The sequence below is a fragment of the Populus euphratica genome, unplaced genomic scaffold (assembly GCF_000495115.2).
Source record: "Populus euphratica unplaced genomic scaffold, PopEup_1.0 scaffold239.1, whole genome shotgun sequence".
NCBI lineage: Eukaryota > Viridiplantae > Streptophyta > Magnoliopsida > Malpighiales > Salicaceae > Populus > Populus euphratica.
In genome coordinates this window covers 125,585-152,157 of record NW_011500120.1, presented here as the reverse complement: position 1 = coordinate 152,157, position 26,573 = coordinate 125,585, and the positions used below count along the sequence as shown (strand labels likewise).

The window sequence follows — 26,573 nt, the reverse complement described above, 5'->3', positions numbered from 1 at the left end:
AAAAAATAATTTTGCCTTGGGAAGCAAGTTACATGAATTTTCCTATGAAGAGAAAAATAATAATTTTATTATATGAATTCATAATAAATTTTAAATGTTCTCATGATTTTGTTTTCTTAATAATAGTTTACCCAAGTTTATTTTTTGATTTAGGAAAAACACAGAAATAGCACATGGGCCTAATTCACGCTAAAATCTTCAGGTGGCTGATTTGCGGCCCAATGGGGATTAACTAGACCCGACCCCGAACCCTCTTGGAAAGAAAGTAAACCCAAGCTAATTCCCAACCCAGACGCAATCCGCTGGTGTACAAAATTCAGGGTTTAAGACGAATTAAAGCATAAACCCTTCTTCACCACCGGGAGAGTCTATCAGGGATCATCATCATCGTCATCAAGCCGATCTACTCAGACCAAAACCTCTCATAAAAACCTCCACTAATGGTTGTCGTGCAAGCCGATTCTCTGTCTGAGTAAGTCATTCTCTCTGTTTCGTAATGGCGCTTTTATTTTGTTTTGTCTTAAAAAAAACTGATTTTGGTTACTGATTTTTTCTTAAAAAATTTGCAATTTTTTTTATTTCTGTTTAAAAGGGAGAACGTTGTTGACCATTTAATTGACAAGCAAAAGCATGCCGCTGCACCAGTAAAATCTGCCGTCGACAAATTCCAGCTTCTCCCTGAATTTTTAAAGGTAACCCAACTTTCTGTTATTTAAATATGAACGTAATTTTTTTTTTCTTATATATTTTTTATGTGAATGTACAGTGTGTTACTGCTAGAGGGTTTTTTTCTTAAAGAAAATTTTAATGGTTTTTGATAGGTGAGAGGGTTAGTGAAGCAGCACTTAGATTCGTTTAATTATTTTATAAATATTGGAATCAAGAAGATTGTGCGTGCCAATGATCGGATTGTGTCCACAGTTGATCCTAGTCTTTATCTGAGGTAATCTTTCATTTATCCATTTTATGTTTTGGTTGCTTTCTTTGGGTGCACGGGTGCACAAGCTGGTAAAGTCTGTTCATTTTGAGAAATGAAGCAGCATTTAGAAATAGGGAAAAAAAAGTTCATCTGGGTTTCTTTTTTTTTAATATTTTGTGAGATTGGATTCTATTAATTGTGGTACCTTTTTTTATTTTTTTTTGGTCTTAAATCTTGTAGGTTTACAGATGTTAAGATTGGAAAGCCTTCTATGGTGGTCGATGCTATTAGTGAACAAATTACTCCTCATATGTGTCGCTTATCTGACACGACGTATGTAGCCATTCATGTTCTTTTACTTTCTTAATTGATTTTTTTTCTCCTGGGTTTTTTCTTATGTTCCTCATTTTTAGGTAAGAGAAAAACTTTGTAAAAGTGAATAAAGCTAGACAAGCTGTATGAAAGAACTTAAAGTATGAAGATTAAAACAGAAGGCCTTCCATTGCATTTGTGTACTGATTTAGAAAATCCTAGAAATGTCACAAAGTGTTAAAAGTAAAGATGGCTAAAAATAAATAAATAAAGCTTGCAATGGCCATCTGCAGGAGTAGAACTAGGGTTTTAGGTATCAGGGTGCCAAAAACTAATATACTATGATACATTTGCAAATAAAATAAACAAATAATGGTTATAGAATAGTACCCTTTTTTTTGGAAGGAGGAGGGTTCCCAAATTGCATATTTTTTAGAAATAAGCATTAAATTCAATGGGATTAACTTTGCCAAATTTTGAGGGTGCCATGGCCTGCCCCTGGTAATACTGAACCTGTGTAAACTATGCACTTATCCTTCCCTTTCTGATTCAAAATCAAAATGGGGAGTGACATTATTTCAAGGAGAGTGCAAATGGTTACTTGTCCAAAGCTTCACTCTCTCTAGCTTTAGCCCAAGCCCCTATCTGCCAATTCTATTGACTAAATATGCTTACCAGTTGTTACGCTTCTGCTCCCTCATGATCCTAACCTGCACTTGATGATGCCCTTCTCAATTCGGGAACTGAAGAGACTTTCATTAATCCATTTGAGTCCATATTAGCAATACTTGAATATGATTTCATCACTCTCCACATCAGACATTCATCAATTTTCTGTTTTCTCTTTTGTATTATTATAGAGTGGTACAATGATGATTTTCTAGCTCTGGTGTGATGAATGGGGATATATTTTGTTGTCAGAAGCAGGAAACTCTGGTTTCGGCATGTTGGTGTTGCAAGAAGGAAAAAACCCAAATTTGTTTCTTCTGTTTTCCTTGATTAAAATTTGTTGATAATTAGCGCATTAAACTGTTTGGCCATCCCTGATGGAACTCTAAACTTGCAATTTGCAATCATTATGCACTTGAATTATTTTTCTTCTAAGTTGTATGAGTTTTTGAATTTGTGAGTTTCAGGTATGCTGCACCGATATGGGTTAATATAGAGTATATTTCAGGAAGCCATGGTCGGAAGGAGAAGATGATAAAGGTGGTCAAATTGTACTTTGATAACTAATGATTGAGGACGTGTGATTTGGATTTTAAACAAAGTAGTTCTTGCAGAATGATGTTGTCATTGGAAGAATGCCCATAATGTTACGAAGTTGTTGCTGTGTGTTGTCTGGAAAAAATGAAGCTGAACTTGCAAGACTTGGTATGCATGCATAAACTCAAACAATGCTTTTGCTGCCACTTATTTCCTCTCGCTTCTTCCTTTCATATTCTTTCATTTTTCCTTTGAATTTAGGTGAGTGCCCCCTTGACCCTGGAGGATATTTTGTTGTCAAAGGAACTGAGAAGGTGATATTCTGCTCATTGTTTACTAATGCCTTTTGACATCAGGAAGAAATAATATATTTAGTTTGTCAAAATAAAGTTTATGCTTGTTTGACATTTTTTGCATTGATTTGAACTATGTGCCTTAATGATGCTAGGTCTTATATTTACATATTGCATAAAGTTAGGGGTTAACATGAGCCTTAGTGTCATAAAGACTGAATTTTTATAAATGTTATGATGCCTGATCTTGAAGTAGCTATATCTATAGGTAGTTTTTTCTAAAGGGAAATTTATTTAGTTGGCATTTCTATATCATTATCAATTATGGATAACTTCTAAATTATTGATGGTGGATTTACTTTGATTTTATTTTTTTCATTTCTATCATACATTTTTTTTTCTATAGGAAACAAGGTCGCATTCATCATATTTTAGCAAAAGAACATAGAAAAAAAAAAGTAAGTGAAGCAAACTTGGTCGTCATTTTCCAAAGTGAGAAATATGTGAAGTTGCTTTTGTTTTTTTTTAGATGGATAAGCTTTCTGCTAAAAGAAGAAAATAGAAAGTCTGGTTTCTAGAAAAGAAAGGGTAAATTATATTTTCACTATTTTTGATTTATTAATGTTCCTAAAAGTTCCCAATGTCAAACTCTTAGGTTTCAGAAAGTTGATTGGGGACCCTACCTATTAAATAGATAATGTAACCATTTCTGGACCAACCTTTTGAATCTTTTCAAGTTTTAAGTACTGGCAGACATCATCACACATATAGGGATTTGGTAGGAAATGATGAGAGAGACATGAAAAAGTGAAAAAAAAGAAGTGGGGAAAGTGGACATTGCTCGGTATTTGATAGCTAGTGGTTAGATTGGAATTTTTTAAAACAACAGGGTTAACGTTGGAAAACTAAAAAAAAAAAATTCGAACTGGAAGATTGCAAATTTAGAGGGACTAAATCATAATTCACCCATAAAACAATTTTTGTTTTAATTAAAAATGTTTTCTTCACTCCTAGATTCTTGTTTTTGAAAATTGTAAATTTACAAGCAAACATGTCCTTAATTTTTATTCTTGAAGTATAATTGCCAATACAAACCTGTAAGTTCTTACAAATAAAAATAAGTAATAATAAAGGAGATTTGGTCTTCATAAGTCTTTACATCCTGTATTTTTGAAAAGAAAGATGAACTTGGTTGTTTTCTTTTATATAATGATTATATTCTGTCAAAGAATAAAAGGAAAACAATCATGTTTATGTATTTTTAGCTATTTATTGCTCCCAAGTGAAGTGCTATTGGATGTTCTAAAAGTTTAGGGGAGAGAAGTGGACAATTTGACCAAAAATGTTGTGGGTTGAACTCTCAGAGAACATTTAGCTTTTAAATACAATTTGAGAAAGTTTGTCTAATAGTAAAATTGAATGGAGGAGCACCATAGTTTGGGAGTGAGATTTAGTTGAATTGAGTCATAGTATAGTAATCATTCGAATAACTCTTGAATCAATTGCATTAGTGGTTTTTGGTGAATCAAGTACCGTGCAAATATTCTAAAAAGTTTATCTTTGTGGAGGTCTGGTGATGAACAAAATACTATTTTATCATTGTCAGGAAATTATATGACTCATGAATTGCAAAATAAGCTGTTCAAATGAGTTCAAAATTTCCTTCTTCTTCAGCTTTTCATTTCATATCAACGTTTGAGATTCTCAAATTTAATTTATTTAGTGTGAGGTCGTCTTGTTTATGCTATTTATTTTCAAGAGCTCATGTGAACTTCCTTCCTTTGTTTTTTTTTTTTTTTGATAGCTTTGATGCAATTAATCTCTTTTAGGTGATTTTAATACAAGAGCAACTTTCAAAGAACAGAATCATTATTGATAATGACAAGAAAGGGAAGTGAGTTCTTATATCTTTGTTCTTATCTTTACCTCTCTTTCTGTCTCTCATCCCCTTGCATTCTTCTTCTCTAACATTTAGGGAGCTAACCAGAGATTACATTAGAAGTATTGCATTCTTCTTCTCTAACACTTAGGGAGCTAACCAAAGATCACATTAGAAGTGATACTGAACTGCAGTATATGATTTTCAATTTGTTAGATTCAACTATGTCTTTGTTGAAGAATGGGATGGCATTTCCTCTTCCTTTTGACTGGTTATTTTGACACTTCCTTTCTTTCTCTTCTCCCTTTCATGTTTCTCTCTAAATTAGATAGAGGCAACTGGAGATCACTTTAAGTGATGCCTAAATGTAATGGATGATTTTCAATTTCTATAGATTCAACAGTCTTTGTTGTAGAATGGGATCATACTCATTTATCTAATATGACACAAACACATTTATGTAGATTCTCTGTAAAGGCACCAAGAAGTCTTGATATCATGGTAAAATAGGATAGAGAAGTCCCAACAATGAAAATATAATCATCTTAACAGTAGAATGTTATTGTTAATGAAAAACATTACGAAATGGACATTCCTAAATGTTGTGAAATTCCTCAACTTATATAGTTACAATCAACTTGTAAAGCTTTTATTCTTTTATGTGTACTGTATGAATCTTTTTCTCTTCAACCTTCTATCTTTGAGCATAGATTTGGTGAAATGCCTTTTTTTTTTTAAATTAAGAATACTTAATCAAGAAAATAAAAAGACACAACTTGGATACTAAAGATATTTGTGGGATGGTTTATTCCTATAATTACCAAAATCACCAAAATCTTTAGTTGTCCGATGATGAAACTCCCCTAAAAGTATAGTGGGTAGAGCATTTTAGAGAAATCTAAAAGATTGGTTTGCCTTCTGAAAATTTCTTAGAAGAATTTTGGCTGATAAAAAAGTCATAGCATTCCAATCCATAAGAACACACCAAATCACCACAAGCATAGGAAATCTGTAAACAATCTTGCTATCTATCTACCTCTTAAATCCATTTAATGAGTTGGATGGACCTCACAAATGCCGTGGGCTTATACATTGATCACAAAAGTGCCAAAAAGACATTCTACATTTCAAGTAGTAAAATGTTGCAAGGAGCCAAAAGAAAAAGTATTTGGCTCTCCCAAATTTTAGACGCATCATGCACACATTAAGAGACATTGTTGATCTTCTCATATATGATATATCATTTGTATTTATCTTCTTGGGGTTATTGGCCATGAAAAATCTTTGGTTTAGATGGTGATTGATAGATACCGTTCCTTCCAAATGTGCTAAAATTAGATAAATTAGAAAATAATGCTTTTAAAGATATGCAAAATTATTTGTAGCTGCGAAGTATTGGGTAAAATGTTTACTGCCATTTAGATCATTTGCATTTTATATGTTTTTTTTTTTGAAGGACTCAGAAGTGGACAAACAAGAGTAAGGATTTATCTTAACTAAAGAAATTTTGTTTCTCATGTTAAGTTCCTAAATGAAGAACTCAGGAAATGTTATTCCCTTTTAAACTATAGAAACTCGTACTACCTTGACCAGGTCATCATAAGAAAATCTACGAAGTCCTTTTTGGATAACTTGTAGTGTGATAAAGACTAGAAAGATGGTACACAAACATAGACCACTATAGAAGAATATCCTCTCTCCCTAATTCTTTTACAAGTAACTATAGAATCTTTATGCATATTAGTGTTGTCAAAGGAGAGAGGTGCTAAAAGGCTCCAAGCTTGTAAAATGCCCAAGGCGCATGCCTGAATGAACTAAGGCAATATGCTATGTATTACAAAAAAGTAATATTAAATTATATTATATAAATCTAAAATATTCATCTTCCTAGTTAAGATTAGATCATTAGAAAATCAAAAGAAAATATAAAATACCATAAAATAGTCATATAAAGTTATATTTTTCATCCTTAAAACAAAGTAAGATAATTTAAAGTAGTAAGTAGCCAAATAGATTAAAAAGAAAAATTAAATACCAATTAAAAAAAGACAAATAGGTCAAAACATAAATTGATTAGAAAAAAGAAAGAAAAATCCAGCATAAAATGAAGAACTGCAAGCAAATGCTAGCCTTAACCCCTTGCACCCACTTGCAAGGTGCTTCATTGAAATCCAATGTCTGAGGCTAATAAAGGTGTTGGGGCCTCACCTCGCTTGGAGAGCCTAGGCAAGTGCCTCAGTGTCTCTTGACAACACTAGTCAACACCAGTGCATATATTGCCATTTCAATCTTGTTATCTTTGATTTACAAACTATCCACCAACCGCAACTAATAAAGAATCCAAACAATTGGGAAAGCCCATATAGTTTATCTATCTTGGTCTAATGTTTCTAAAATCAGAAGAAGCTTGATTACTAGCATTGGATTCTAATTCTCATATGGCACACTTTGATGGTTTTGTGTCAAATAATATCTCACTATAAAGGTGTGAACATTATTCACAATACATTTACAGGTGACTATTAGAAATTCTAAAGCATTCAAAAGGTCTATCATAAATTATGGAGTTATTCATAAACACATTAAAAATATAGTTATATTTCGAGGAAAGAAAAATATGATCTTGATACAATATTTTGATTTTGGAGTAGGACTCTTTTAGAATGTTGAGATTGGTCTTCGATGACACCTTAGAATTCCTTCTAGCATGCATTCAATAATTTTCATGAATTCCACAATTCGCCAACAATTCATGCTGGATAGAGCTAATGTTCTGTCATGGGACTTTCCAATCAAATCCATTGCTGTTGCTAATGCTCTACTAATTCTATGCCATTCAAGCATTCCCATTTTATTTTTTTGTAACCTGGATGAGCTTATCCTGTGAGGGCAGCTTTGGTGATATTGCCAACTGTTTTGATGATGAATCCTTGTTTAGTTGATATCTGTTGCTTTTAATGTTTTCACTTCTTGGTGTTGGCTTACAGTTTCTTGTCCCCCCCCCCCCCCCTCCTGTTTTCAGCATAAATGCATCTGTTACAAGTAGCACTGAGGCGACAAAAAGCAAAACAGTCATTCTGATGGAAAAAGAGAAGATGTATTTATGTCTCAACCAGTTTGCAAAAAAGGTCTTTATCAGAATGATTTCTGTTCGGATCCAGCCTTTCATTTTCTGTTTTCAAGTTGTTTTATGATTGGGCCGTAATGTTTTTCAAAATGTTTCTTAGATTCCTATAATGGTGGTAATGAAGGCTATGGGGATGGAGAGCGACCAAGAGGTGGTACAGATGGTAGGAAGAGATCCTCGATATAGCGCGTTGCTTTTGCCCTCTATTGAGGTAATCTACATCATGTAATTCTTAGTAGAAAATGTCAACTAACTTTCAAGATAATTTTACTTTTGGATTCGTTCATAATGAATTGGCCTTTTGCCATTGAACATTCATTATATCCCAGGTATCTAGGATTGCTTTTTCATAATCTAAATTTGAACTTCTATTGAATATATTTGAAGTTTGTGCTAAGTTGATAATGGCCTTTAAAATACAGGAATAGGAAAATCTGCATTGCGTTTTGCAATTCTATCCTTGTGTCAATTGGAAATTTTATTGAGATTAACATTGACACAACATTTTTGGTTTTTTTCAAGATGGTTTAAGATTTTAAATTAGTTTCTCATAGATGTTTTATGGGATCGGATTTTTTATTTTTCCCCTGATTTGTTAGAGATTTTTATGATTTTGTACTAGTATGCAGCAGGTTTTCAAGCTATATAATTTTTGTGGCATTAACTTAGTTTCTGCTTTCACACTTAAAGCTTGAAGTTAAATATGATTCAGTTATAATTGCAATAAGATTGCTTGCGCTTTCTTGTTTTCCAAATTGTGTCAACCACCGGATACCGCTGTTGAGCCATGCTATGTCACATTATAATTGCAATAATGTAAAAACTCTCATGTCACCTAGGAAATCAGCATTTCCACATGTATCAAAACCTCATTTTTCTTGTTGTCCTTGCTGTTTGACTTGATTATCCTTGATAAGGAAATGCAGAGCCCTTGCAAACACATTATGGGTGAATTTAACATGAATTGCAATATCCAGGGATTGATCATCTCTTATTTTGCTGTTCTCTCTCTTTCATCAGTTGTTTGCTTCTGTAAGTGGGTGCTTGGTATCTGATTTGTGTTTGACTTTTCTTAATGATCTGAAATGCAGGCATACTTTTAGTGCTCTCTTAAAAATAGATGTTTCCCTCTTGTCAGGTCAATGTAAAATTTTTATATCCTTGCCTGTTCTAGATCTCTAAGTTAACTGGATGGCTTGAAGGGTGTAGAAAACACTTTCCCTGTTGGTTCTTATCTTTACCAACTTTGCTTCTGGTGGCATTTCTTTTATTCTAAACTTCCCTCTTCTCTCATTCTATTTTCCCATTTATTAAACTTGCTGCTGGAAGAGAAAATTGGCAAGAGTTTGTGTTTCATATCCCACAAACCTGCCTGAGGGGAGACTGATGTGGCAACTGCAGATAAAAAGTCAAATGGGTTTCGATTAAGCTAGTGAGAATGTAGTTTGTCCTGCATGATTATTATAGTGGCATATTTTCTTCCTTGTAATGATACAAATGTATTGGATGAGAAAGAATGTCAAACATATGGCTTTAATGTTTTTAGTAGTGGTAGGTTTTATTTTTAACATATCCCATAAATTGTTGATAAATTTTTATCATAATTTTATTGTTCTTGTCTCAAGTATACAATTGGACTGCTGCAGCTCTTCCTTTCCCAAACCTTCCCTTTCCCTTCCCTTCCCTTCCTTTTCTTTTAATCTTTCTTTATTTTCTTTTTTCATTTTTCCTCATACCTTTTGGTTGTATGCTCATTTCTATTGTTCATTTTATTTCTAGGAATGTGCAAGTCATGGTGTTTACACACGGGAACAAGCCTTGGAATATCTTGAAGCAATGGTATGTCTCTTACTTGCATGTTGCAAGAACATTCATAACGCTATCATTTATTCCTTTATTAAATTTATTGATTCTTGAAGTGATCTGGGTGTCTCTAACTTGTATGTTGAACACCTATTGATGCTGCCACTTAATTCCATAATTGAATATGGTAATGCTTGAAGTGAGCATATAACCAACTCAGCCTCAAGCCTAAATTGGTTGGAATAAGTACAATGATCTGCCTACATCACTTTGAGTTATAGCATACAAGATTATTGTCTCCTGGAGCATCAACCTGCAATTGGTCTCCCTCCATGCTTTCTCTGTCCTAATACTTCAATTTGTTTGCTTTGGTCATTGGTAAATCCACAGGTTGAAGTTTTATATGCTGAAATTATGTTAAAATCCCTACAAATTTTTGAAAGAGAAGAACAAGAAAGGGATAAAACTCAATTGTCAATAATCAAGTGTCAATCATGTAAATAGGCTCCATCAAAACATTCAATAGGTACTGTTGTTTAGGCATAAAAAAACCATAAAACAACCAAAATATAAATAGACATCCCCAAATAAAAATCCAATTCAATAAGATGCTAACAAATTCTTGATACATCTACTCCATCTGCTTCAAGGGAATAATAAAACTCTGGATAATCAAAATATAATTCTAGAAGTCGTGGGTTCAGCAAAAAAAAAAAAAAAAAAAACCCCTTAATCCCAAGGTTGGAATGTCAAAGTAGCATGAACTCTAAAATCAATCTTTGTTTCTCACTTAATATTGAAGAAGCTTGAACTTGTTCCCTTTTTCCCTCACTTTCAAAGTGATTAGAACTTCAATCCATGCATTTGCATTGTTTATATTTTGTTTAACCATTGGCATGAATTAGAAAAATGTTGCATACTTGGTTCCAATCTCCCTTTTGAAGACATTGTGCTCATCACTTCTTTACCATCTCTGAGCTTTCTTTTGACAATTTACTGATCAGTGGCTGTTCTTGTTCCTATATTTGTACTGTTATTGTTAATTACTCTCATTATGCACTTCTTGACTTGGTTTGCCTCTTCTTTCTCGAACACTAATGGTAGCACCTGACCCATAATGCTCTTCTATGGAACATAATCTTGATTCCTGGTGTTAAATTCCCCACCATATGATTGGTGCCCTGAATAGATATGGTTGCCTATAAATTCGGTACCTACCCAATACCTTTTCTTTTCTAAATTGCAATTTTTTTCAGCTGTTTTTTATGTCTTGAAAATGCAGAACATACTCACCCCCTTCTCTTCTTCCAAGATGTATGCTTAGATGACAAATTTTATAAAGAAAACAAGTCGCTAACAATTAAGATCCTACATAGAAAATCATGGATCCACATCGACAATGGAGTCCATACCTGTGAAACAACCATCTAGTGTTACCAAGCATAAATAACTGTTCAGGCATGGTTGGGTTGAATTCCTTTAGGTGCTCATAACCTCTTCCAAGCTGCATCTTGCTTCTTTATTGCGAGTCATTGCAACAATCTTTTTTGCTTTACAAGGAAGCTATCTTTTAATGTTATAGGTTTCTGTTTGATGGTTTGTGTACCTTTCTTGACTTCATAAACCCATATAGGCTAACTTCATGTGATTGTTATTGTCAACATCATGATTGTCTTTTTGGCCTATTTTTCATAGCAGTTGCTTGCTCTTGCAGGTGAAGAGGTCTACATACTCTAGTTCATCAACTGAAAAGGTAGCCTGTCCCCCTTCTCTCTTTGTAATGCATGTGTGTGGATTAAATATTATAAATGCTACTTCTTCATCTGTAATAATATATATGCTGCATCCTTGTCTATCTAAACATTTATAGACATGAACTATTGTTATTTTTCTGTTGTTGGCACTTCTATTTGATTTTGGAATGGTTTGGTGTTTTCCGCAGGAAAATAGAGCTTTGGCCATTCTTCGAGATGTATTTATTGCTAATGTTCCGGTAGGATGTCTCATTTTTAAAATTTGCAGAATTTTTTTATTTGATTGTTAACCTTCTTTTGTGCATTATAGGTGCGCAAGAATAATTTCCGCCCAAAATGTATATATGTAGCGGTAATGTTGAGAAGGATGATGGAGGCTTTATTAAACAAGGATGCAATGGATGACAAGGTAATGGATTTTTGGATGTGAGCCATGAACACTTTGTTTTATATCTTATACTTAGATAAACAATATAAATGCAAGTTTTGGAGATGAATTCTGATGGTTGTTTGGAAGCCATTCAAACAACAATAAGAAACCATGCTTATCTTGAGGTGTGAATATTTTACACCTTTGAACATGTAGCTTTCAATCTTGTTCAAAAATATTCCATGACAAGTCTTAGAGATTGGTTTTGTTGGCTAATCAACCAGCCATATCCAAACATCTATTTAGAAAATAATTCAGGCATTGGACAGGCCACCTGCCCATGGACTAACGACCTGCCCATCATGAAATTTGCATAAGGATGTTTGCTTTTAAAAATCAACTACTTTAGATCAATTGCTTCGATACTTTTGATGCCATGATTGCCCTTTTCCTCTATGCTTTGCTTTACAAACTGTTGTGTGACTTTGTCTATTGAAACAGGCTGATTGGTCTGCCATGTAATTGATGTAAATGTTCTAGATTGAGTGTGTTAAAGCATATCTTTCCGAGTCCATGGATGGATGGGTGATGGTAGATGACTAACAATTTTTTTTTTCTGTGCGTAGGATTATGTGGGTAACAAGCGATTGGAGTTATCAGGCCAATTGATCTCTCTGCTTTTTGAGGTAATGTGGATCCAGGTCATACTTGGTGAACTGCTATGGGTACTATAATTGGCTCTCAAGTTGCCCCCTCCTCTCTTAATTTTCTTTGTAGGATTTGTTTAAGACTATGATTACTGAGGTCCAGAAAATAGCAGACGCTCTGCTAGTAAAACAAAACCGATCTAGCCGGTTTGACTTTTCTCAAGTAAGTATAGCTGCAAAATCAACTCTATTTGTGACTTGATATAATGGATTTTCATATCTTGATTATAAAAATCAAATCAAAGAAATAATTTAGCCTCTTTTTCCTGGTTGTAATCTGGTGCCTGCTGTTTCATTTAACACTGATTGTGTTAAGTTGTTTTTGGAGTAAGTTTCACCTTTTTTTTTTTAATTTCCTGTTATAGTATATAGTTAGAGATAGTATTACCAACGGGCTTGAAAGAGCACTCTCTACTGGAAACTGGGATGTCAAACGGTTTAGGATGAACAGGAAAGGCGTGACACAGGTTCTGTACTGAGCATCCCCACATTCCGCTTTATCATTCCTTTTGCACATATTTCTATGTTTCTTATTGGTATCACAATAAGCTGACAGAGAATCCTTCTCTGCTAAAAGGTATTAGTCAGGTTATCCTATATGGCATCATTGGGCCACATGACCAGAATTTCACCACAATTTGAGAAGTCCAGGAAAGTAAGTGGACCCAGGGCATTGCAACCTAGTCAGGTAATATTAATGTCTCCACACTGCCCTAAGAAATCTTGCAAAATTGTCATGTGTTTCTTTGGGTAATATTCAGTCGATTGCTGATGGTTTTTCTTTTTCATTTACTGATTCCAAGTTTTTTTCCCTAGTGGGGTATGCTTTGCCCTTGTGATACTCCAGAAGGAGAAGCTTGTGGACTTGTGAAGAACTTGGCCTTAATGACTCATGTTACAACTGATGAAGAAGAGAGCCCATTAATCTCTCTGGTTTGTCCTTGGTTAAATTTCCCTTTGTTCATGAGCAACACAGACGCAATGTTTTACATGTTTAAAATCATATGAAGTCTTACCATGAATTTTACTTAGGAAGTTTATATGTAGTGAAGTACCAGCATTTATGGCTCTCAATGAATAACTTGCCTCCCAGTGGCCAGAAAATTTTGAAAACAAACCTTGTCAATAAAGGATTGCCATGTATTTGAATAATATAATTTCAACTCAATTATCCCTAAATGATGTATGCTAAGATTCTTCTCTGAAACTCTATTTTTGAATCCCCCTCTATAAAACCCAAATAACAGCCAGTGGAAAGCAAACACCCATATTTCTCTAAAAAAAAAACCACTTTCTGTTTCTTAGAGCCAACTCTATGTCGATTAGTCTGTCATGAAACAAGTATCTGTTAGCTCTATTGCACTGTGCATGAGCTAGCAGGTGGTTCATGGTTGATAAATTCAGCATCTTCTGTGAATTTTTCTTTTCCTCTCTCTCTCGCTCTCTCATGAGATTGTCAATGGGGAAAATCCTACCTGAAGTTCTCTCAATCAAAAGAGATGCTTTGGCTGGAGCTTTAGACTTTGATGTTTAATTGCTTGTCAAGGAAAATTAGGCCTACCTTTGCTGCCCCAATATTTAGACAAGGCCGTGTAAAAATATTTGACACTAAAACTGCCTCATTTAGCTATGTCCAGTTAGTTTATACATTCTGCATATAGCTTATGGTGTCAGTTACTATTATTTACATGTACGTATGATTTTCTAGCATTTATGCATATGCTTTTTGGTCCTGTGAGCATTTTACCATGACTTTTGTAATTTTGCTGCAGTGCAAATGTTTGGGTGTAGAAGACTTGGAACTTCTCTCTGGAGAAGAGCTTCACACGCCAAACTCTTTTCTGGTTATATTTAATGGGCTTATTCTTGGGAAGCACAGAAGGCCACATGTAAGATTTCTCTTGCATTGAGCAGATGTTGATGTCAAAACCTTCTCATTCAATTCATTGACTTTATCTTCCTGTTTCTCAAAACACTTGTTTAGCAATTTGCAAATGCCATGAGAAAGTTGCGAAGAGCTGGCAAAATTGGCGAGTTTGTAAGTGTCTTTGTGAATGAGAAGCAGGTAATTTCTTCTGTGACATCAATTGGAAAAATCTCTGACAGTGTTCTTGTATGTCAACTATGATCAAACATGCTTGTTGGATAGTGATTCTAAAATGGAACAGGATTAGGTTTAAACTAACTACAAAATAGGCCAAATCATATATCTGAATCAGAAGGTAGAACAGTATTAACAAATTGCATCAACAATCATGTTTCTATTATGATAAGCAAAAATAACAGATAATTTCAGACTCTTGGTAATTCTGCAAAGAGTGTGGCAGACTTCTTTTCGATTGCTTCTGTGGGTTTGTGGGAGAGGATAGAATTGGTAACTCTATGGTTGTGTGCCATCAGTGAAGTCCTGTGATGTGCACTTAGTTGGAGAGAAATGCTAGAGTATTTATGAACCAGCAAACTTTGAGATAATTGTTGTGGAATGGGGTATTTTTCCTCTCCTTGTGGTGTCATGCTTCTGGAGCTTTTACGGGTATTTTCCTACTTAATATTCAATGAGATTGAATGAACTTAACTATTTCCAGAAGAAATGGCGAATGGGTTTGTATGCTTATCTGTTTACTCCTTCTCTAAGTCTATATGTCTAAGCTTTTCATGTCGGTTTTTTATTCTTTTTTAGAATTCAGCTTTCTTTTTTCATGCATAGAGCTTGTTTTGTAGGATTTGAGGTTGCACACACTACCTTGTTCATGGCGCTTTAAATATACCTCCATTTACTTGCATACACTCTGGCATTTATAATGAATGAGAGTGAAGCACCAAAAGAAAAAAGAAAAATGGATGAGAATGTGAAGTTCCTTTCTGTGTTTTGGGTCCTGAGGAGATGTTGGGGGCTTGTAATACATGGAAGATACCCTCACTGACAAGGAGACACTGAGGCTCAAACACATGATCAACCCTCAAAGAGGATGTGCTCACCAATGGGCTAAGACCCTTGGTCTGTACCTTTGAAAATATACACATTTTAGTCACCCACATGGATGAGAGTACACAGTTTGTAATACTTGTGTAAATGTCATAATGCATGAAAGTACAAAGCTTGTAATACTGGTAAGAATGGTTGGCATATAAAGTGCTTTCTGCTGATTCTTTAGGATGGTATAATATCTTGTTATCTGTGGTCCTCTAAGGTAATCTTGTCCACGTATATGAAAGACACATAATAAAGCTTCAGGTTTTGCTGTGAAAGTAGGAAATTCATTTGTAATCCTAAAAATGACTGACTTGACTATCCTTTTTATTTATTTAGCTATTCATTTTGCTATTCTGCGTTGTACAATTGAATAGACTATCTTATTGTGGACTGCAAATAACTGATATTTAGCAAAAAATGTCTGCTAGCGTGCTGTGTACATTGCTTCTGATGGAGGTCGAGTTTGTCGTCCGCTGGTTATTGCAGACAAAGGTGTATCAAGGATTAAAGAACATCATATGAGAGAGTTAATGGTGAGTTCATTTATTCTATTAGGACCAAATGAAAGGATGGCACTCTAAACCTGATTTAATTTCCATTTTCTTCAAGGATGGAGCCCGCACTTTTGATGACTTCTTACATGAGGGATTGATTGAGTATCTTGATGTCAATGAAGAGAACAATGCTTTGGTTGGTCTAGAAATCACTATTGAGAAACTTTACTATATTTTCATTATCTTTCTCTTTTTTTATTTACAAGGACCTTTCCAATATTATTATCTTTTTTACAGATTGCTTTGTATGAATGGGAGGCCACTCCTGAGACAACCCATATTGAGATAGAGCCTTTCACGATATTAGGTGTTGTTGCTGGGTTAATTCCTTATCCTCATCATAATCAGTCACCAAGAAATACATATCAGGTTTGTTGTCATTTTCTCAATATTAAAGGTGATACATGTGCATTTCAATTTCTAAAAATCACTCCGTTCATCTTACTTGTATCATGTGGCAGTGTGCTATGGGGAAGCAAGCTATGGGAAACATTGCATACAATCAGGCAAGTTCTTTTATGTCATCGATTTGGTCGAATTATGACATTTTATGCAGGCTGCAACTGTTCTTGCATGTGCCTTAGCATGTTGCTGGTGGTGTGGTACTGCTACCAACATGGTCAATAAGGACAAGATCCTTTTAATTTTTCCAACTTTATCTACCTTTGAGCACTATATGGATAAAAATCCATTTGTGTTGGAACACATTAGAGTGATGTTCCCATGAGTACCACAACTGATTGAAAAATTTACAGAATTTCATTATGGATCCATAGATGAATGAATTATCAAATACTAGATGTTTCATTGCACAGATGAAGGCATTTTTTTATGAAAATGTGCTAATTAGTATCATTGTTGTCACTGTTGAACTGCCTAACTACATTTTCAACTTTGAAGCATGCAAATTTGGTGTTTCTGTTTCCATAAATTAGTCCCAGAGAAATTGCTTCATGCAGTTTACATGAATAAATTTCAACCCCCAAAAAAATAAAAAAGAAAGAAAAATATGGGTATACTTTTTAAGTTGTTCGCATAATGTGGCTGAATTATTGTTTAACCAGCTCAATAGGCTAGTGATATCTCTTTTCCAAAATGATGGGCTGAGTTACCCTTTTCCATTCTCAAAAAATGCCAAAGTGTTTTCCACGAGCTTTTTTCTTAATAAATCTCCAGAAGTTGGTGCTTCTGTTCTTGTTCTGTTGTTTATGTGACTTCTATATCCATTGAGTATTGTTATTGATTTGTTTCATCCAAGTTTAAACAATGAGCAAATGTCTAAGAATGCTTGTTGGTTCCTTGCATCTGTTTAGTTACTTTCACTTTTGATGAATGGCTGTGGTGATATTTATGTAGGTTTCTATAATAAGAAATGTTCTGTTCTTGACTAGTGATCTTCCTGTCATAGCAGTTAGGCCGTATGGACTCGTTACTTTACCTATTGGTGTATCCTCAACGGCCTTTATTGACAACAAGAACAATTGAACTGGTAATTGTCCTCCTATTATAAATGCTGCGGCAAGGATCATTGGCTGTGAACTAATCAGTTTGCTTCCAGGTTGGATATGATAAGCTTGGGGCTGGTCAGAATGCAACAGTTGCAGTTATGAGTTATAGTGGCTATGACATAGAGGATGCAATAGTCATGAACAAGGCCTCTCTAGATCGTGGTTTTGGTCGATGTATTGTTTTGAAGAAGTACATAATTTTGACATCCTTAATTTTTCCGTACTTTATTATAATTGCATCTTTTCTCAATGTAATTCCCTATGTGATTTTGCTTGCCTTGATAGAGTGTTAGTGGTTGCTTATTTTGGTCATTGCTCTATGACAGATACACTTGCACTAATCAAAAGTATGAGAATGGTGCATCAGACAGAATCTTAAGGCCACGAAAAAATGAAGAAAGAGAGAGGGTATGAAACTACCCCCCCAACCTGTTCCCTTTTCAGTTTAGTGTTTCCATCTCTATTATTCTTCTAGTTTAGTTTGCTGAACATTTGTTGGTTTCTGAATTTCATTTTCCTTCTCTTGGATGAACAAGAAATATTAAGATAATTGTGTCTAGAATCAGGCTCTGTCAGTGTTGATAGTTTTAGAGGTAGATGGTTCCTGTGTGTCCTTAGGGTTTACTGATGTAGGAAGAAAAAGAAAAATTAGCAAACTCACCAAGTCTGGTTATCTGGACTGTACTGCCAGAAAAGAAAACGAGGTTCTTTTTACAACTCATGAAATATCAAATTTTCCATTTCTTTTTACAGCAGTAGCAGCCCTTAAATACTAAACAAAACCCTAAATTAAAAGAAATAGCTGATGCAGGATCTTTGAATTATGATACCTAAATACTATAGTTTTTAGGTCATTGTAGATTTGGTGGGTTAGGGAATTGGGGAATAGGTTATAGGTGAGGGTTGGGATACCTTTAAGGGTAAGGTGATCAAACTAGATTAAAGGATGAAGGATATAAATGTTATACTTTGAATTAAACTGAATAAAAAAAAATACTAGTCACACTAGTAATGTTTCTATGTATCACACCTACAAACTAGAAACCTAAGCTCCATGCACATGGTTCTTCGCAATGGATCCTATGATAGACTGGATCTTACAATCTCAAACCATATAGTGAAATTCTCATCCATTCATTCATCTCAATGTGGGCTTACAAACAACATGCACACAGAGTAAGGAGGTCAAGTCAAATGGGTATGTTTGCCTTAGCATTATGATTTCCCCCATCTTCAAAAATCATATAAAGGTACATGTTTTAATTGTTTCAGCTTCTGCATCACCAGCCCTTAAAAATAACTAAATATTCATTGTCCAAATGTCCCTAATAAATAATGCATAAATAAACAAGTAAAGGAAAAAACCCTAATTGTTTATGTAAGTGCACGCTCCACTAACATGAACTACTACTTAGAATTTGTCCTGCATCATTTACCTTTGCATTATGTAGAGATACCTTTTGAAGTTATTTTTTTCTTAGAATTTTTTAGAGAGGCTTGGTGGGTGAAAGGTGTTTTTTCCCCTTTATTGCTTTTTGTATGTATTTTGTTTTTCTATTAGTGCTGCTGAATGTGATAAAAGATATTGGGGGAACAGGGGTTGGGTTGTTTAGTTAATGAGGAGGCCTGTAAGCCTAGTTAGAGGAAGGCTGAGGATTTTTGACATGTTGTTTGAAAGCATTAACCGAGTTATGGCAGTTTCCTTTAGAGCCTTGTTCTATTTGGTATAAACTGATTTGGAGCAAGTATGATTTTTGACAAAAATGGCTGGGATGTTAAGGTTGCAATATCATTTGTGCAATCCTAAGAAGTTCATTTCATATATTGTTGTTGTTAATTTTTCTTATCTGGTTAAAGGAAAGATGGTAGTGATTCCAATTTCATTTTATAGAACTTCCGGGGAGGAGATATTCCATTGCTTGAAGCCTTTTCCCTTTTGTTGTCTTTAGAATTTAATTAGATTGCAGGAGAAAAAAAACTAGAGTTCGTATTCTCAATTATCTATCTCTCCAAGTGTTGATGAAAGCATTTATGGACTCTAGAGGGACCCAACACTTGCAAGTCTTTCTTTGGCACTTTTTGTTAGTTCTCCTAAACCTTGTTTTCCTTGGTCTAGTCACATTTGGAACACCAAGACACTTTAGGGTTATTAAGTTAAGACTTTCATTTGTTTGTCAATCCATAATATACCAGTGACTTACTACTAGGGAGAAGATTAATGAAAGCATTGTGTTTTAATTAGGGATCTTAAGCATTATAAAACTGGTGAGATGCAGGAAATCATTTTTAATTATTTTTTCTAATATAAATCACAATGAACCCTATAACAGTGAGATAATTTGTCTTGTGTTTTATGCTGTCCCTCATGGTGTTACTTGTGTAGGTGTTGGATGATGATGGACTTGCTGCTCCTGGGGAAATTATTAGGCATGGTGATATCTATATAAATAAGGAGTCCCCTATTGAAACAAGGGGGCCTTTAAAGTCTGCAGCAGCTTTAGCAGACGTGTCAGTAATTTGCTCCCTCAATTTTAATTTATTAGTTTTTTTCTTTTTTGGCATCATAATTCCTCACCTGCATTTTAATTTCCAGAAAATATCGTCCTTGTGCTCAAATATTCAAAGGTACTGAAGGGGAGTCATGTGTAGTTGATAGAGTTGCTCTTTGCTCTGATAAAAACAACAATCTATGTATCAAATATAAAATCCGCCATACTCGAAGACCAGAGGTACAGAACTTTTTCTGCCTAAATGTGGGAAATATGTTTCTTTAACTTGGGCTTATGGTGAATTGATGCAGTGTCATTTTGTTTTTACTTATCCATCCAGGTTGGTGACAAATTTAGTAGCAGACATGGGCAAAAAGGTGTTTGTGGAACAATCATTCAACAAGAAGATTTCCCATTTTCTGAACGTGGTATTTGCCCTGATTTGATCATGAACCCGCATGGTTTTCCCAGGTATCCTCCTCTAATAGTTAGTGTGCTTTTCTTATCACTTTGTGCCAACTAAAGAGGAGAAGAAAGTCACTTTTGGGCTCTGAATAGTGGCTACATACATGTATTCGGTACCATAGGATATCGAAATATGTAGGTCTGTGACCCCCGATAACTCTAAAATGCTATTGCATTCATGCATCAACAATTCATCAAAATTGTGTTCCTCTCCTGCCCTTTTCCTTATATCAGTGAAGATCTTAATGCGTTAGGCAATAGGCAACAATGTATTGAATTTGTGTTCGTCTCCTGCCCTTTTCCTTATATCAGTGAAGATCTTAATGCGTTAGGCAATAGGCAACAATGTATTGAATTTGTGTTCGTCTCCTGCCCTTTTCCTTATATCAGTGAAGATCTTAATGCGTTAGGCAATAGGCAACAATGTATTGAATTTGTGTTCGTCTCCTGCCCTTTTTGATATTTTGCACGATCATCTATCCATCTTATGGAACAATAGTTGATGAGCAAAAGCGAAAGGAAGAATACCAATAAGTTTTGTCATAGTTTTGGATGACAAATGACTGCATTTTTCTGAAATATTTATGTTTGTAATTTCAGAGTACTCTCAAGTATAAGGATTTGTCAATTTATCCATCACTAGTCCACAATCATAGCTTAGAATTTTCAAGTACTTTAGGCATCAATAATGTGCCATGTTTTTTCCTTTGATTATTTTTCTAGTAATTTTACATATGCTAAATTGCAAGTTTCTTTGTTTCTTTATTGTCTATCTTTATACTTGTAGGCTGTAGCCTTGGTACGTTGTATATGCGGTTATTGATGATCTAATTAACAAGCAATAACATTCTTCTTTTTCTTTTTTGTGCTTCATAGTTGATGCTTGAAAGTGGCAACAGACGTTGTTTGCAAAGCATTTTAACTGTCTTTTTTTTTCTCCAAGTATAATAAGAGCTTTGATTATTATACATGCATATTATCCCCTTATATCATGTGGACCATCACAGAAAAATCGAAGTTAAAAGCACCCGTTTATCTGAGTATGAAAATGTGAGGATGACGACCTCAACACATATGGAAGTGGATTTTGTAAACTGACTGAAGCAACACACATCACTTGTGTGGAGTGTCTGTTATTTTTCTCTTGACATTTTCTTAAAAATTATAGTTGTAACACACATCACTTGTGTGGAGTGTCTATGATTTTTTTTCTCGACATTTTCTTAAAAATTATAGTTGTAATGAGAGTTGAAGATTCCATACAGATAAAAAAGTTTTAAATTTTAAAAAGTTATTATTTTAGTAAATGATTGAAGGATGCATTGATAAGTTCATACTTAGGAGTGTAATTAAGAATGTATAAAATAATTCGAATTTTTTTGTTAAAAAAGATCTTATTGCCCATAATAATAATAAGTTATTGGTGTTTTTTCAAATAAAAGAACCAATAGAATTTTATTTTTTTTATATAGGAAGTTGGAAGCAATAGTGAAAGGAGTTATCTATGATTTGTTCGTGAAGGACACCAACACCATTACCTTGCCAAATTATATTTGACTAGTTATGATCATTTCAAAAGATTTCCTCAAAGCAGAGTGGGAGGGAGTGGGGACAACTTCTTATTCATATTTATGCAGATTTTAGTAATGCTTTCCACCATATGCCCTTTTCAAGGATTTTGACCATGTGATGAGTAATTCTTCTATTTTAAATGGAAAGATTTTAGCTTTATTTATTAAAGTTACAAGTATTATCAGTTTTTAGTGATGTTTTGAAGTCTGCACATTAGAGACAATTGACTATGTTCTCAATGATTGACACCTGTGACTGCATTTATTGTATGTTTTACTTGCTCTAATTCTATGAAACCAAATCTGTGTTTGCAACAACTCTTAACCATGCAGATGAGCAATGAAAAAACCAATATATAATAGGCAGATTGCAATTGCAATAACACAACACAAGATGGAACTACTGTATGATATTATTCATGCAATATGTCACATGGGCACTTTACTAGCTTCTTCAATGTGGTGCTTCACCTCATTGCAATCGCTTGATTCTTTTTTATGATTTTTGACGACTATTTCATTTCACATGCACACAAGTTATAAGTTGTTGTGTTGTATCCTTTCAATTGATAGGAGTGCAAGATCTGCACAAGTCAAATAATGTAATTGCGTTCTTGTTTTTGATATAGTCGAATGACTGTTGGGAAGATGATAGAGCTTCTTGGGGGTAAAGCTGGAGTTTCATGCGGTAGATTTCATTATGGTAGTGCATTTGGAGAACCAAGTGGTCATGCAGACAGGGTTGAAGCTATAAGGCACTTCCTCTCTCTTATGTTCTTTGCTTTTGATCTATGTTTCTCAAACTTCATTTTTCGTAAATCCTTGTTCTGCTTCATGACAGTGAAACACTTGTTAAGCATGGATTTAGCTACAATGGCAAGGACTTCATTTATTCAGGTTTTTGTGCGTTTACCCTTAAGAAGTTACTTATGAAATAGAACTTACATGCACTTCTATGAATAAATCATTTTGATTTTCTTGAAGCATTCTGAATGTGATATTTTTATTTTGCAAAATGTAAATTATTCCTATGAATGAATACTGGCATTAATGAGACAATGCCTCGTTCCAAAAGATAATTTGATATGCTAGTCATGATTGAGTGGAGAAGTGACAGTGCTCTGATTTTCAGATATGGACATGGCTTTCTGCATGCCAAAATTTCAACATGTCCTAAAGACATAGTTCTTGTATTTTTGTTTATTGAATTTTAAATATTATAGACTATTTTGAGGGTCATCAGACTGAACTGTGCACTTAAGCATGATCCATCTTGTTTCTTTGTCTTGTTGTGTCAATGGAGAGTCTTGCACATAATTAAACCAATATATTACTCTGCCATTGCTTTCAGTAGTGCCATAATGACTTGAGGAGAATGCATCATTTCCCCTTTGATTCTCAAATATCTGAAAAACTGGAGATGTCAATCAATATTTCCTTTCTTTCTTTTTTCTTTTTTATTTTCTAAAGATCTGAAAACACTTTCTATGAAGGAACCAAGAACTTGGCACCACTCCATATTCTCATATATATATATAAACACTAATATATTAGTAATAATACTTTAAAATATATAATATTATTATAAATGATAAATTACTATATATATCAACACATAATATTAGAAATTGTTTTAATTTATATAATATTTCTAGAGGATAACATTATAAAACACAACATTTTATACTATACAATAATCATATCTAAAACAATAAAAATTATATCATAACATAGGATATCATAGGAAAAAATTATTATCAATGCACACCAAAACATTGGAAGATGTTTTCCAACTCAACTAAACGTTAAAAAAACATACTTTTTTTGTAATTCATTTTCCAGAAGGATTTCGTTCATCACAAACAAGCATGGCCTTGATTTTTTAGTGACTTGTATTTTTTGAGGTTCCTCTAGGAGTGCCATTCTTGTGGAGTTGAATTAAAGGAAACCTTTCACCAAGCATGCTCCTGGTTTTATTTCACAAACCTTCCCACTCAAGTCAAGTCGGTTAAGATATCTTATCAAGATCCTTCAAGAAGAGTATAAAGTTTGGTATAGCGTTTATCTAACAAACAAAACCAATTTGGTATCTCCTTCACTGCCCTTTCCATATACCAAGCTAAGCTCTTGGTTTGGATTCTCCAACATGGTCATCCTGACACCTCAAAATTTCCCCAGGTATCACAGGTTGTCCTCTGCAGGCGTATATTTTCATGGGGCCAATTTACTACCAGAAGTTAAAACATATGGTGAGATCTTAAGCTTTCTTTCTGGTGTGACATTGTTCATCTGTACTTGGATAGCTGTTCATGGTTGTTATTTTACTTATTTACTGGTTGGTACTTGGGCGCTTCAAATCTATAGCTTTCAAATTAAAATAAAGGTGCCAGAAGAGACATGGAATGTTTATAATGATGGGTTTAATGTTTGCTGTGTATTCAAGTTATTGATTTTACTCTGTTAAACAAATGTTCTCTCCTCTATGCGCATTCGGGGCTTGGGGCATTCTTTCAAGCAAAACATTTGAATTCAAGTTCTCATTACTGTTTCCGTACTTATAACACAGAATCTGCTGATAGTGTCTATAACATGGCATCTACACTTTTTTCCTTCACATATCACATGTAGCCCTGTCAAATTTCATTTTCTGCTTCTCTTATTTATTCACTTAGCGCATTATTCTCGCTTGTTCATATAGTTTCCAATGTATATCTTGTGGTGACTAGGTCTTAGATAAAATGCATGCTCGAGGTAGTGGACCACGTGTCATGCTAACCAGACAGCCTACTGATGGGAGAGCTCGAAATGGAGGTTTTCTTTTCCAATGCCAAGATACTTTTATCAATTTATGTTTCATGTATAAGAAGATTTCGTCTTTAGATAAATGTTTGTTTCCCAGGTCTTCGAGTGGGAGAAATGGAAAAGGATTGTTTGGTTGCATATGGCACTAGCATGTTGCTTTATGAGCGCCTAATGGTTTCCAGTGATCAATTTGAAGCTCAGGTAACGTTTATTTGTTTTTGTACTCTACATGCACATAATGAATTTTAGCATGGAGTACTTAATGAAACAAAGTGCATACAAGTATTTTCTGGCATCCATATTGAGAAACTATCCATTTTATACGACGGAAGAGGAGTTGCTGCTTTAGTTGTTCAAAAAACAATCACTTGGCACGTCATTGCATGTTGAAGTTACCTGCTCAATTGCTTATCGATCCAACTGCATTTATTTGTTTTTTGAAACTCTCAAGTTGTATAACTGTCTCATTGGACACTTTCACTAGCTATAGGTAATTTCCCTGGCTATTGCCTTCTGGACCTTAGCTTTCAAATTTGATTGAACAACATTTGAGGATCTGCACGAGTGATGCTAATTTTACTGAAAGTGTGTTCCCAGAATCAGTTCCCAAATGATCTGATTAATTAGATGTGTGGATCTCTCTGTGGGCTCTTCCTATGAACAAATGAGATTTTCTGGAAGTGGCTTCGGGGAACGCTTTTGGTATAAATAGCCACCATTCTTCTTTATTAGACTATAAATTTATTTGATAGCAGAAATTTCCAGCTTAGCAAGTGATTGATCCCAAACGTGATGAGTTACTAAGTTATGCTTATTATAAGTCTACTAGATATTTGTATCTTCTGTATAATAAATAAGAAAGGTGGTCTATTATATTTCCATAACAGCTGATAGCATCTCCATGTAATGCAGGTTTGCAGAGCTTGTGGTTTATTAGGCTATTACAATCAGAAGCTGAAAGCTGCGATGTGTACCACGTGTAAAAATGGGGATAAAGTTTCTACTATGAAACTACCGTATGCTTGCAAGCTCTTGATTCAGGTAAGTGTGCTTTTGATCCATTTTTATACATTCAAAGCTTTCTGCTTGTGTTTTTGACGAACCTTTACCAATGAATGGTCCAATTTCAGGAACTTCAATCAATGAATATTGTTCCTCGCCTAAGACTGGCTGAAGCATGATCTGATGGCTAATCTTACAGTTACCACGAATGTGAAATTAAAGAGATGGATCAAGCTCATGAATTTCAAGGTCCAGCATTTGTTACCAAGTAGTTTAGACACGAGGTCTGTCAATGCAAGAAGTCTGACGACAAACATGTCCACACACATCATCCTTGCTTCATCTGATAGTGGAGCTGTGGGACGCTTTCTTCACAAGTCCCTGGATGACGCAAATGACCTACCTGTTCATCTCTAAGGGTTGCTCTCCTTCAAGCATTCTCAGGCACTCCGAATATCTAGCGCACTTAAATCAGTTAAATACCGGGTGGGTAAACTTCCTTTTCTAATACCGTACCCCATGGAAAGTCAAATCCCCATTGCCTCCTTAGAAGAGATGTCTGAAATACTAGACAAGGGGTGTGCCCGAACATTAGTGTGTGATAATACCATATATGAAATGGGTATTTGAAGGTTTATCAGTCCATTAGTCTACTCGCGAATCTTGGGATCTGCCTGCCTGGAATATGTAGAAGCCGAGAAACGGATCCTAGATTGTAAACATTGTGAGTTGAATGTCTATCCTCTTTTTTTTTTCCGCCTTAAGAAGTTATAATAGGCATACACAAGACACTTGAAAGTGAATAAAACAAATTTTATAGGAACAAAAGTTAAATACA

The 26,573-nt window shown here is 34.5% G+C and overlaps 1 protein-coding gene across 3 annotated transcripts; it reads left to right on the top strand.

Annotated features, from left to right (window-relative positions):
• Window positions 1-289: 289 nt before the first annotated feature.
• NRPC2 (nuclear RNA polymerase C2) lies at window positions 290-26,573 on the top strand. 3 transcript variants are annotated; one of them, XR_839397.1, is made up of 39 exons: window positions 290-472; window positions 593-692; window positions 822-943; window positions 1,160-1,252; window positions 2,368-2,440; window positions 2,515-2,605; window positions 2,699-2,751; window positions 4,560-4,624; window positions 7,632-7,737; window positions 7,837-7,947; window positions 9,516-9,575; window positions 11,254-11,291; window positions 11,478-11,532; window positions 11,604-11,702; window positions 12,290-12,349; window positions 12,441-12,533; window positions 12,736-12,837; window positions 12,948-13,058; window positions 13,187-13,303; window positions 14,143-14,259; window positions 14,355-14,435; window positions 15,773-15,877; window positions 15,954-16,034; window positions 16,136-16,267; window positions 16,360-16,404; window positions 17,310-17,387; window positions 17,457-17,596; window positions 17,733-17,814; window positions 19,790-19,914; window positions 20,000-20,135; window positions 20,236-20,366; window positions 22,561-22,686; window positions 22,773-22,828; window positions 24,110-24,180; window positions 24,658-24,742; window positions 24,831-24,934; window positions 25,646-25,774; window positions 25,864-26,470; window positions 26,517-26,573. XR_839397.1 is itself a non-coding variant. In XM_011004985.1 (38 exons), the coding sequence occupies exons 1-38, from the start codon at window positions 441-443 to the stop codon at window positions 25,912-25,914; spliced, it is 3,453 nt and encodes a 1,150-aa protein (XP_011003287.1). In that variant the 5' UTR covers window positions 290-440; the 3' UTR covers window positions 25,915-26,491. The 3 variants fall into 3 exon arrangements, 2 of the variants coding, with proteins under 2 accessions (XP_011003287.1, XP_011003286.1); XM_011004985.1 differs by lacking the exon at window positions 26,517-26,573 and having other exon boundaries at window positions 11,254-11,292; window positions 11,482-11,532; window positions 25,864-26,491; XM_011004984.1 differs by lacking the exon at window positions 26,517-26,573 and having other exon boundaries at window positions 11,254-11,292; window positions 11,479-11,532; window positions 25,864-26,491.